This window comes from Archocentrus centrarchus, chromosome 11 (assembly GCF_007364275.1).
Source record: "Archocentrus centrarchus isolate MPI-CPG fArcCen1 chromosome 11, fArcCen1, whole genome shotgun sequence".
NCBI classification, from domain to species: domain Eukaryota; kingdom Metazoa; phylum Chordata; class Actinopteri; order Cichliformes; family Cichlidae; genus Archocentrus; species Archocentrus centrarchus.
In genome coordinates, this window is record NC_044356.1 from 642,725 (window position 1) to 655,359 (window position 12,635).

Below are 12,635 nucleotides of genomic sequence, written 5' to 3' on the forward strand. Positions count from 1 at the left end.
ATTATGGATGCATTTGGGAATAGGCTCAGCAGCAGCTTGTTGGGAGTCTGGAGATGGTTTTGGTTCCTTCAGATTCTATTGAATGTAATATAAACCCATAGCCTTTGTTTGCATTATTATTTGATTGAATATTGTAAACGTGGACGTAGCAAAAACCAATTTAAGATTATATTGGAATGATTGACCAGCAGGGTATCATTTGAGGCTAAGCTGAATTTGCTGATGCGTATTGGCTACTGATATAATTCCTTTCTGTATAATGAGCAAAAGGGCAGGAAGGCTGAAATTTATTACAGCAATGTGAGCGACTATGGTTCATATGTAACTTTATTTTGAAATTTTTAGTCGGTAGTCCCGAGCAGAGTGTGTGTGGCTTGTCTCGAGGTCGAGAGTGGAGAGTTGGTGAAGAGAAGCAGAGTCGCTGTGGGGAGTGGTGAGCTTGCAACACAGCTGTCAGGAGGAGAGCTGCGGAGCCTGCAAACTTATGATCTGAGAAGGTAAAGCTGCTCTTTATTCACACACTGCACAGTTCTTGAGAAATTGAGCTTTGAAAATCTGCGATCGTTTTCTCTCCACTTCAGCGCACTGCGCGCTGTGGTGTTGCTGGTGGCGCAACGTGCGGACCTCACCTGTGCTCATTTCAATTAAGAAAAAACTTCCGCTGCTTTTATTTACTGTAAGCAAGAAGTACAAGAAAAGGACGGCAATAGTTTAGTGTCTGTTACGGTATTTGTTAGTGCTGGATGGCTGTGCACGAGCGCGCAAAAGCCGATGCCACTGTACGCACAGTACCTGACCTCCCTCGTGAGAGGTTGGTTTAACCATCACTGTATTCAAACCCCTAAACCCTTTAGCGGTGCCTTAACACGTGTTAGAAGCGGTACCACATCAGCGCTCTTACAGTACAAGTCCTTACTCTGCCATTGTTCATTACAGAAACTGGTCATTAAATGTTCGCTTTCTTTCTTTCTTTCTTTCTTTCTTTCTTTCTTTCTTTCTTTAAATTTCAAGTTTGATTTCTTTTGGCGCAATGAAGCAGGGTTGTTGTCGGTAGCTCTATAACTGTAAATTTGTTTTATGACCACAGGAACAGCTCGTCTTAATACTGATAAGGTGAAAATACCAATTTGTGATATCACTAATATTAATAAGTATCTGAAAATTGGCTGAACAGCTAGTTATTTGGCTGCAGAAATAGTTAGAAACAGACACAGCCCACAAATGTGTAGGTGCTGTAACGAACACGTAGCTACCGCCAGTTATTTCAGATGTTCTTTGATCACTATTTCATATCATTTCTTTTAATGTTTTAAATAAAAAAATGAATAAAAAAAGGACTTATGAGAGCAATTAATACAGCCACCCTCAACTATTTGCAGGAAGCCTAAAGCACCTTTGAATTCTTACAGGACTAATGTGTGTGTGACCATGACAACACAGTTTTATGAATGTTTTGAAAACAGATTATTTCTTTTAGCTCGATCCATAAGTTGTTTGCTGATGTCCCACTAGACATCAAGAAAATCGTGTATATATATATATATATATATATATATATATATATACACACGATTTTCTTGACATATCTTCACCATAGAGATTATATTTTAACTGTCATTGGATTAATAAACATGGACCAAAATTATATAATTTCAGGTACTAAGTGTCTTAATTATGATAACAGGATTAGTAGATGCCATAAAAGAGTTTTAAGCCTTATCACTGTTTAAAGCCATTCTTCTCTATCCCACTATGTCTTCATTTTTCTTTTTTTCTGTTATGGGTCCTTTTCTGACTGCCCCTTCTTTCCTCCTCTACCCCCTTTTGCTACTTTTCCTGATCATTACTTTACTCATCCTCTCTCACATCTTGGTGTCCTTTCTTCTTCCTTTCTCCTCCTTCTTTCACTATTCTCTGACCTACCTCATACCCCCACTCTCTACTCCATATTTTTCACCTTCTTCTTTGCCATCCTCGCTGGTTTGTCTCGCTTCTTTTTTCTGTTGCCCCTTACCGGTCCTTGTGTGCTCCTTCATTTCTATTTTTTCTCTTCCTTTCTTCCACTCTGTTGTCCTCCTTCTCCTCTTGTACTTCTTTGCCAATCAGGTGTATCGTGTCTGCTGATATCAGGATGCGGTTCACAGTCAGACTGAGTCTCTGCCTGCTGGGCTTCTTTCTCGTCTCTGTGTTCCCTCAATCAGCACAAGGCCAAGGTAAGTATATCCTCCTGCTGTCTACTCAAGTCAACAATCCCAGTGGGGGGTTTAACCACACTGGGCCCAAGCTGAGCTTTTTGTACACAGACTGGCAGGACTAACCATGGCATCCCCTAATGATGCCCCACAAGGAAAGTCAGAGCTTGCAAAACCAATGCTAAATTGTCAGGATTTGTATATATATAGATTTTCTTTTCTTCTATGTAGAAGAGAGAGAAATTAGGCTACCTGACGATGTTCTTAAGTGAGGACCAGTGTGGCTTTTCATTTCAAGGTTTTACAGAGCTGTATACATCCATTCTCCAGCCTGTTTCTTTATGAAAGCCATGGCCTAATGGGTATTGAACACAGTTTCATTCAAGGTCTGCCATCTTATTTGAAATCTTATCAGTCTAGTGATTGGATATTATCAGTCCCATACATATTGCCTCCTGTATGACATTACTTAATGCAGGTTGTGAGAACCCCAATAAAACTTTTCATTTAGGTGTTGGAGGAATTTTATTTGTATAGCATCCTACAAAACCAAGTTACAAAGTGCTTCACAAGACAAAATAGACATCATCAAACAGATAGTAACAAATGATTGAGAAAAGTTTAAAATTTATACAGACTCGGGGGGGGGGGGGGGGGGGGGGGCTAGCATGCAGTGAAGAAAGTGGAAAAGAGGCCAATTCAAAATATAAATAAATAAATGGATGAATAAATAAATACAAACAGATGCACCCTCTCGCATATTTAAGGCAATGTTACAAAGCCAGTTTACGGCATTTACCTTTGGAGATTGGTCTCACTCTCTGTTAACAAACTCGTAATCCAGCCAGAAGGTAGACTATTGCACTATTGCAAAGACATGCATGATAGGCTCATTGGTGATTCTGAATTGGCCATAGATCAGTGGCAGATCAAATGCCTAAATGTATAGAATAAAGCACTGTTTGAATAGTAAAATGTGGCATATAGTCTATGTCAGAACCAAGCTAAGCTATAAAAGACTAGTTTGTTGTCATGATGGTACCAAATAAAAAAGGGGTTCTGAAGGCAAGAAAGCCTTCAGAACCCTTTGTGCTTTTAGCATTCTGGTTAAGTTAATTGCTGGTGGCATAACCCTTAGTGTGGTCCTGTTCTGTAAATGTAAAGCCATTATACTTTGTATTTACAGTTTTACTCAGCAGGCTACATTTTGAATTTACATTTTGACTGTTTTGATGTGCAGCTTTGTTCTGGAAAAAAGGTTGTTTTTATTTAATTGATCCTTTTGTTTTATTTATCTATGTGTCTGTCAAACGGAAAAGCCTCTGTCAAAATCATAATGAGAAAATGTGTTTTCCTGTCACCTAGCCAGATTGGTTTGCTGTGGCAAGTTTTGTCACCTCTGTTCATCCACACACGGGTTAATCTTATTTATTACTTGCAGGAGACTGAAATTATAATGACACATGTCTGTGTAACCCTTGTTAAAAATGTGAAGCCTTCAGTAGTAATCTAAATTACATTTGCTTATGAAGTAGCTATTCATTAACTTCATAATATCAGCTGTCTTAAGACAGGAGCTGTTTGTGTGATTGTGTTTTTCTTCTTTTTTTTATGGTGCCGATCTATGTGCTGACATTGTCTTTCACCTTATTTAACTTATTTAGCAATTTACCTCATTAGTGAGAGATGACTCTCAGTTTTAACACAATTATTAACCATAAACACGATATTTTTTGAGACCCTTTGTCCAGGAATGCAAATAACTGATTGATATTCATGATCTGTCTTAAATTAGTTAAGTTGAATGAGTTTGATCTAACCACATGGATCTCAGGCAAAGTTTTGAATCTGTTTTCAGTCTTAATGTGTCAAGTGTCACATTTGGTGTGAGTGGGGAAAAACACCCTCTAACATCCTCTAACATACTAAAATTGTGATTTGCTTTGAGCACAGTCAGATACCTACACTCCATCCAAACACTTTCTGCATTGGCTAACTCTCAAAAGTTGCTGGCAATGCTGAGTATGAAGCATTACTAAACCTACTCAAAACCAAAGCTTGCTGTTCGATCAGCGCACAGAGGACTTGGGCTGATGCTGTGCTATACCATAATAGCATTTTAAGAATGTGAAAGTTCATCATGTAACTTACCAAGACTAGCTGTAATAGGCCTACCACAAGCTGTCAGACAGTGAGGGCTTACCTCTATGTGTGCTGCCCAGTGACACAGGCTTACCTTATCATGAATGGCTGAAAGAAAGCCACAGCACTGCTGCGGAGACAGTACATGAGTGTATGTATATTATATGAATCTAGCTCTAATGTCATTCTGTCATATTTTAATTAGGCTGGAAGCTTGAGAGAATTTTATTATCCAGATAATATAGTTAATCTGTTTAGCCCCCCTAACCCTAACCCTAACCCTAGCCCCCCCCGTTCTCAATTCCTATCCCTATTCACCACTCAGTCTGCAAAGAGAGTGAGCCTAGTAAACAACAGAATAACTGTTACAATAACAACAGTTGCTAGGTTCTGGCTAAAATACAAGTAAAGTGAAAGAAACCGCAGCATTCCTTAGCGAAGAGGCCATAGTGTGCTAGCCTCGGCTACAGCAGTGACCTGGGAAGAGCTAAGGTTTAACGAGCAGCTTGGACAGCTGCCACATGTGAAACTCCTCACCTCTGTGGACTGTTTCATTCCAAAGAAAACACATAAGCTGGGAGGAAACTTTAACATGAAAAGCTGAGGGATTACTGTAATATATAATAAACAGAATTCTGGTCCATTGAAATGAAAGAAAGAAGCCCTCTTCCTTTTGTTGGTTGTTTTATAGCTTTCTTTGTGCTCTAAATGGCTTTTATTAAGCAATTACTCTGTGCTAGTCTTAAATTACTCTTCAGCTCAGCACCTGTAAAAAAAGGTAAAAGGTCAAAGAATGATGTCAGAGTCCCAGTGCCAACTTTGCAGAGTCTTCTTGTGTTTTTGCTGCCTGCAGAAATAAGGAAGCGGGTGTCTAAAGCTGGAGTGAGGAATGTGGTCGAATGTCAACATTTTTCTGATGTATTTTTCAGGGTTTAATCTTTCTTTCTTTCTTTCTTTCTTTCTTTCTTTCTTTCTTTCTTTCTTTCTTTCTTTCTTTCTTTCTTTCTTTCTTTCTTTCTTTCTTTCTTTCTTTCTTTCAGTACTGAGCAAAAGTCTTGAGTCACCTGTCATTCTTTATATTTTTCATATCAAGGGATGAACAACTGAGCAAAGAACTAGTTTTAAATTGTATTTTTAGGCACTTTGTTACTAGCAGCCTGTCACACAGTCACATGATGTGTTCCCATTTCTTTAGCTGAATCTACAAAAAAAAAATGCCAAACATAACACTGTTTGACAGCCATAAAATAATATTTTTGCACCAACAAGGTGCAACCATACCAAGGAGGCACCAAGGAGCTATTAGCTGAAAACGTGGCATATCTCCACATAAATAGAGGAAACTGTAGCAGTGGAGGACAAAGGAAGAAGTAGCAGACAGCAAATGAACAGTATCTCAAATACCTGACACAGAACCTGAGAGATATATCTGGACCTTCACTGGATCTATTTACTTCATCAGAAGCTGCATCAGAAATTGTCTCAGTGCATGGGTGGCTGTCAAGGGTAAGGAAGGGAAGCAAGGAGTCCAGTTCTTGTGTTACCACAAGTAACACCAGTGGCAACAACTAAAATCAGTGGCAACAGTTCTGATGGAGTGATGAATCAAAATGTGAAATTTGTGGGTCAAATCTTTATTTGGATGTATGAAGGAGGTCAGGAGAGAGGCGATTGTCTGCAGGTATCTTTAAAACACTGTGGAGGTGTCATGGTTTGGGGTTACATTAACCCAGTGGTGTTTTGGATCTTGGGTCAAAATTAATGGATTTCTGAATGCAGAGTGCAGTAAAAGCATACCTGGAACACTATCAGTCATGGATTGGCCTCCCCAGAGCTCAGACCTTAACATTACTGAAGCAGTGTGTTATCGTCTTGAAAAAGAAAGGCATAAAAGGCAGCCAAGGTTCAAAGAAGAGCTTTCAATATCCTCCATGAAGCTTGGTGAATGATTCCTGAAGACCACTTAAAGAAATTACCAGAAAGCTTGTCCTCAGAGAGTTCAGCCAGTGTGGAAGAACAAAGGTGGTCATACCAAAGACTGACTTTCAAGCTTGTTAGAATTGTACAAACTCTGTTTTTGCTTTATACACTGTATTTCCCTGTATGATTGTGCATGTTTCAACAAATTGCTGCACCTATTTCCCATTTCCTATGGTAAAGGAATGAAAGGTGACTCAAGACTTTTGCACAGTACTGTACTCCAATATTTACTTTCCTGTACTGACCGCATACTTTGTCCTCACTGCTGCCTTCCTGTTTTGTGGTGTAAAACAACCCTATTTTCCACCTGATGCTGTGGTATCAGGTATGGAAGGGAAAAATACAGAGTGCCGTGTTTTAATTATCCTGATCTGTACAAATGATTCACTGGTGTTGAAATGTCCTGTGCACCATATTTAAGAGACTTTGCATTTGGCAGCCTTGGAGCAATTTTAAAAGTGACTTGGATTTGTGGAATAGTTCTTGTTAATGCTTCTCCCTCACAGATGAGTGAGAAGTTTTTCTCATTTTCTCTTCTCTGCTCGCTGCTGCCTCTTTGCCTAATATTGCTCCTTCAGTCTACTCTGACTGATTTAAAATGCACTCAAAACCTTGCACTTCTAACTTGCCACACAACTCATGGAGGGTGTGGTGGACCCCTTCTCAACCCTCAGCAGCAGTTGGCTCTACTGTTTGCACAAGATCGTCCATGAAAAATAAATGAGAATTAAGTTTCCATCTCTCCTGTTGAGGACTTTTGTCTTCACCAGGCTGTTGGATTGCCATCTAATATTTGTCTCTGTGTGATAATATGATCTTGCAGAGAGGATCCATGGCTTTCTGTGTGTGTGTGTGTGTGTGTGTGTGTGTGTGTGTGTGTGTGTGTGTGTGTGTGTGTGTGTGTGTGTGTGTGTGTGTGTATAAAAAGCATGTATGCACAGCGCTGCAAAGGAACCGGCAGGTTTCAAAACAGCCACCTGAGCTCCACAGAACAAAGTACTTTTTTTTTTTTTTTTTTTTTTTTTTTTTTTATGTGTAAACATCAGAAAACACTTGCTTCCAGCTGTGGACACACATAAATAATTAATGCACACATATGCAGATGTGGGCACACGGGAACACGCGACAGAGTTCAACTACACTACAAACAGATGTGTGAAATCTGCTTCTCAAATCATTTGGGATTTGAGCAGCTCTCTTCAGACGAGAGAGAGTGTCCTTTATTTTCAAGACAGAGAGCTATAAACCCAGAGCTGAAATCCCATGCAGCCCTCATTCTCATCCCCAGGTTGGTGCAATAACTGGTACCGTATTCCTTATGTGTGTTTCTATACACTATATCTGTCTGCTGTGGAATGCACCAGCCTTTTATTTTCTCCACTAAAATCTGGATTATCCTTCCTGTGCTGAACCCAAGTTTCTTTGTGTACCTACATGAGTAGTTTTCTGCAGATAATCGCATGCATAAAGAGGCAGTTCACTCAAAATGCTGCAGAGATTTGGGTGATGAGGCTTATCAGCTTGACTAAGTCCTGCATTATGTGAAAATGATATAGGAAATGGGGTAAACCATCTAAAAATCTAAAGGAAACAATTACGTTCCCTTCAAATGTGTCAGTTTCAGCACAGCTAGCTGTTTACTTTAAGCAAAAAAAAAAAAATGTTAAAATGAATATATATCAATATGTTACATCTGGAGAAAGCAAAATACATTTACTCCCAAACAGATATATAGCAGTAAAAAAAATGTCTAAAGGATGCATTTATCCAGAGTTTGTTTTTTTTGGTGAACCATTCTTATAAGCTTCTGGTTTACTCCGCTCTTGAGCTTTTGAGTTACAGCAGGCGTCAGTCTCCGTGTAGGTATTTAAAGAAGTTGGCAGCAGCAGATGGCTCACCTCATAATGAGTACACAAACACAGAGACGAGTTTGTGGGTTTCATATCTTATTTTCCACCCCCTGGCTTTTTCTTTTTTTCACAGTTAACCAAAGTAAACTGGGGAATGATACATATTTATTATCTGGGATTTGGCTCTGCTGGTGTGGAAATGATAGGGTGTTTTGGTTGTTGACTCTGGAAATGTGGTTTCTGCTGTTGCAGTGCTTTACAATACCCTTATTCCTGTGTTTTAAATTGGTGTCTATGTGAAAACACTGCGTACATGCTTAGTGAACTATGAAAACAAAGTTCCACTAATGCAGTGTTGGTGACCTTTTAGATGTTTTATGCACAGGTTGAGGCCATTGTAAAGTGTGTTTGGACATTGTGCAGCTCAGTGGATCTAAGTGCCCCTGCTGAAGCTAGGAGGAGGAATAGTACAGAGATGCTATTCTAGTACCTTTCCCTTTGATTCCCTTTGTTATTTTTCTCTTAACAGTTAAACGGAAGTCACATTCCCTCCTTTTTGTTATCCTCCTTGCACACAGACACATTTCAAAGCGCAGATGAAGAAAAAAATATAAAAAGGAAAGGAAATGAGCTCAGGACAAGCAGGAATATTTTGTACACGGCTCTGGGACAGATGAGGCGACAGTGAGAGAGTAAGTTGGAGAAAATGAATATAGGCGAAGAATGAGCAAGGGAAAAAAGAGGTGAGGTAGACCTCTAGGCGGCGGACAGGGACAACAGCTAATCAGGATGAGAGGCAGAGGTGTCGCTTTGATGCAGACAGGAGACAAGCACAATGCAGGCTCGTCAATAGAGGAGGAAGATGAGGATGAGGAAAAGGAGGAGAATGGGACTTTGTGGGCTTTATAATGTGACATCTGTGCAAGCTAATCTCTCTGATGTGTATCCTCTACTTGGATGAGATACAATTTATCCTTCAGTTTTTTTCCTCTCTTTCCTTACAGTTTAAAAACACAGACGGAACGATTGCCTGAACACCATCATAACTCTGGAGGGAGTTCAATCTAACGCAACTCAGTCACAGTTGTGTTTTGCGCTCAGCGGATGAACGGGCATGTTGAAGTAAAACAGAAGGAGAGCAGATTCTGTGAAACATGCAGACTGTAAAACTTCCTGAGTGGCGATGCTCTATGTGACTAATTAAGGGTAAACAGAATGTTTTGTTAGAAACAGTTGCATAGAAAAGCTTTTGAGATTTTCTATATTTTTGCATAAATATGAACTAAAAGAAAATCATATTTTCACAGTAATCAGTGTTTACCATGTATATGTTGACATTACTTCAGTGTACTATGCAGATAAATTAATGGCTGCCAAAGTATATTTGTCCATTCATTTGAATTTTTTTAATGATCCAAAAGAACACCAGCTTTGCTCAGTTTAAAAGTGGACAGTGTCCTTGCTCTTATTTTGAAATGTCTGCTGGCCCCAGCTTATCCTGTTTCTGGTTTTCCTATCTTGCTGTTGTGGCAATCCTCAATATCTTTCAGCTGCTTCTTCAGTGAGTCTGTCGTGTAAAGGTTGTTCAGACTCCAGCTCCACCATCTCAGAGCTGAACCAGAAAGTGCAGCAGGTGGAGAACTGCTTCATGTGCCACTACACTGAGCTGACTGTAGCAGTGGAGCAAAATAAGGATTACCAGTAGCATTGAAGGACCACGAGAGTCTACTGGAGATGAAAGGCTCATAGAGAGGCAGCTGATTATATTACTCCATCCTTTCTTGTCACAAACTGCTTGACAAATTAAAAAAAGGGAAGGGAGCACTTTGTGAACTGTATAATTTAACAATTCATTTGTAATAGCATGTCTGCACATGTTCGTTCAGATAAGAGCATGTACACTACCTCAGACAGAATCTGTATCGGTGGGAAACACTAGAAGTCTTAAAAGTGTGAGATGATCAACATTTAACTTAGTAATTTATTTGGTGATGAAATGACCTAATATTACATATTTGTGAGGGGAAAAGAGAATGAACTTAAAGGTTTAGTAGTTAAGATTAAGGTAAAATTACAAAGGTGATCTGATATTGGTTCAGGAGTTTAGGAGTCTCCATGTTCAGGAGTCTACCATCAGGAGAACAGTAATGGTGTGCAAGTCAGGGCTGCAAGAGCAAAGAAGTGCTCTCTAGATTCCTTTAATGGATTACTAAAGATCCATGTCAACAAGTCAGAAGGCATTTGGAACAGTATTTTGTGGTTGGACGATATCAAAACTGAACTTTGTGCATAAATGAGAAGCATTTTATATGATGGAACTGATGCCAATCCGATGATGTTTTAGGTCATCTTTATTTGGATATATGGAAATCTCAGAGGGCTCACAGACCTTTTCCTGCAGCTGTATAATAACATTAGCTTGACATCATGTCATGCCTTCGGACAACTGTGGCAACATTGAACTCCCTCCATTGTTATGTATTTAATCCACTAATATAAATTAATGATGACGCACTTTTTTTTCCCAATATTACAAAAAGTATCGATTTTGATGGTGCATGATTTGGAGTGTTATAACCACTCAGTCTGCATATACATACACTAAGTTTCAAAGTGACAGTTATTGTGTAAAGCTGTATTTTTTTTTTTTCTATGTCTAGTTTCATCACCAAGAAAATTTCGTACCAAAGTCCTGAGCCCCACCAAGCTCCACGTGTCTTGGAAAGAACCAAAAGGACAGTTTGAAAGCTACAAGGTCATTTACACCACACGACCAGGTAAGATCCAGTACTGATCAGGATTATGGGTCCAGACTTTCTGCATTTTAGAAATGTTGCTTTACTAGATCTTTTATTGCAACACTTTTCACCTTTTAAATAAAAGAAAATTTGTTTAGGTCTGACAGTGATAATCATATTTAGTTGTATTTAGTTTGGTGATTTGTTAAACTCCATCAGGAGACAGTATTTTGCAGGAGTGTGTGATGGAACCTAATACAGCAGGGAAATAATAATTTGATTCCCAGCTGAATTTGTAATTTTGCTCATTTACAAAGAAATGAATTTTTCACTGCTCGTGAGCCGACAACTAAAAGGACCCAAAATGCAGAACCCGAAACAGTTTTATAGTTTAAAGTTTTTATTCAATACAAGAAGGGGCAAACAGGTACTGGGTTGTGTTGGGGAGAGAGCAAGTGGAGAGTCCAGGGAACGGGAAGCCACTAGGAGGGGAGAGAGAAGGAGGTTGAAGTCCATTTCACTGTTTCCTTTTAGCACTGTAGATGGTATGAACAGAATTGTCTCTAGCTTACTTTATGTCTGGGAGGTGGTTGCTGGGAGAGGTGGAAACCAAGGTGCTGCGAGGATCATAGGGCGGGCAGGCAGGCAGGAAGGTGATGACCAGATTGTGTCCAGGTGTTGAGTAATCTGAGCTGATGAGAAAGGTTTTCCTGTAACCAGGGAAAACAACAGGTGAGCATGGGAAATTAGGCTACAGAGAGTGAGTACAGGTAGGCCTGATTATCACTGCATTAAGTAGACAATCTGGTGGAGACTGGGTGGCACTACTGGTCCTTATGTACTGGAACTGGACTGAAGTGGATTGAAAACAGTGTGCAGCTGAAGAGTGGGACCAAAACTCCACCCTGCTGGGAAGAGCCTCCCTGTGGAAAAAGGCCTTAGCCAAAAAGGACATAGAAGCATCCCATACCATTATGGGCAATTTCAACATTTTATGGCAGTTTCATTTTAATGAAGAGTGGCGGGATATCAACCAAAAAAAAAAGACATTACATAAAAGTTATAAATTGATTTGCATGTCATTGAGTGAAATAAGTATTTGATTCCCAAGCAAAACATGACTTACTACTTGGTGGAGAAACCCTTGTTGCCAAGCACAGGAGTAAGATATTTTTGTAGTTGGTCACCAGGTTTGGACACATCTCAAGAGTGATTTTTATCCCACTCCTCTTTACAGAAACTCTCTAAATCATTTAGGTTTCTTGGGTGCTGCCTGGCAACTTGAAGCTTCAGCTCCCTCTCTCCTTTGCCTTGGCAGTATGTTTTGAGTTATTGTCATGCTGGCAGACCCACCCATGGCCCATGTTCAGTGTTCTGGCTGACAGAAGGAGGTTCTCATCCAAGATTTTACTTTACATGGCCCCACCTTTTGGCCCCTCAATTCAGTGAAGTCATTCTGTACTCTTAGAAAAACAGTCCCCAAGCATAGTATTTCCACCTCTGTTCTGTTCTTGACTGTGTCATACTCAGCAATCTTCCTCCAAACTTTAATTTTAGAAACATCCTGTCTCAAAGTGGTGCTGAAGAGCTAATACATACATTTATTACTTCTAGGCTGGACTAATGTAATTATCAGGCTGTACTAAAAGCTCCCTGAAAAGCCTTCAGCTGATCCAAAATGCTGCAGCTAGAGTACTGACAGGGACTAGAAAGAGAGAGCAGATTTCTCCCAT

The 12,635-nt window shown here is 39.7% G+C and overlaps 1 protein-coding gene across 1 annotated transcript in view; it reads left to right on the plus strand.

The window, feature by feature from the left end:
- The first annotated feature begins 429 nt into the window (after positions 1-429).
- The window catches only part of col14a1b (collagen, type XIV, alpha 1b), a 223,001-nt gene continuing 210,795 nt past the window's right edge, over positions 430-12,635 (plus strand). Inside the window, 3 exon segments of the mRNA XM_030741811.1 lie at positions 430-497; positions 2,107-2,213; positions 10,825-10,941. Coding sequence (XP_030597671.1) covers positions 2,132-2,213; positions 10,825-10,941 — 199 coding nt within the window. The 5' untranslated portion in view covers positions 430-497; positions 2,107-2,131.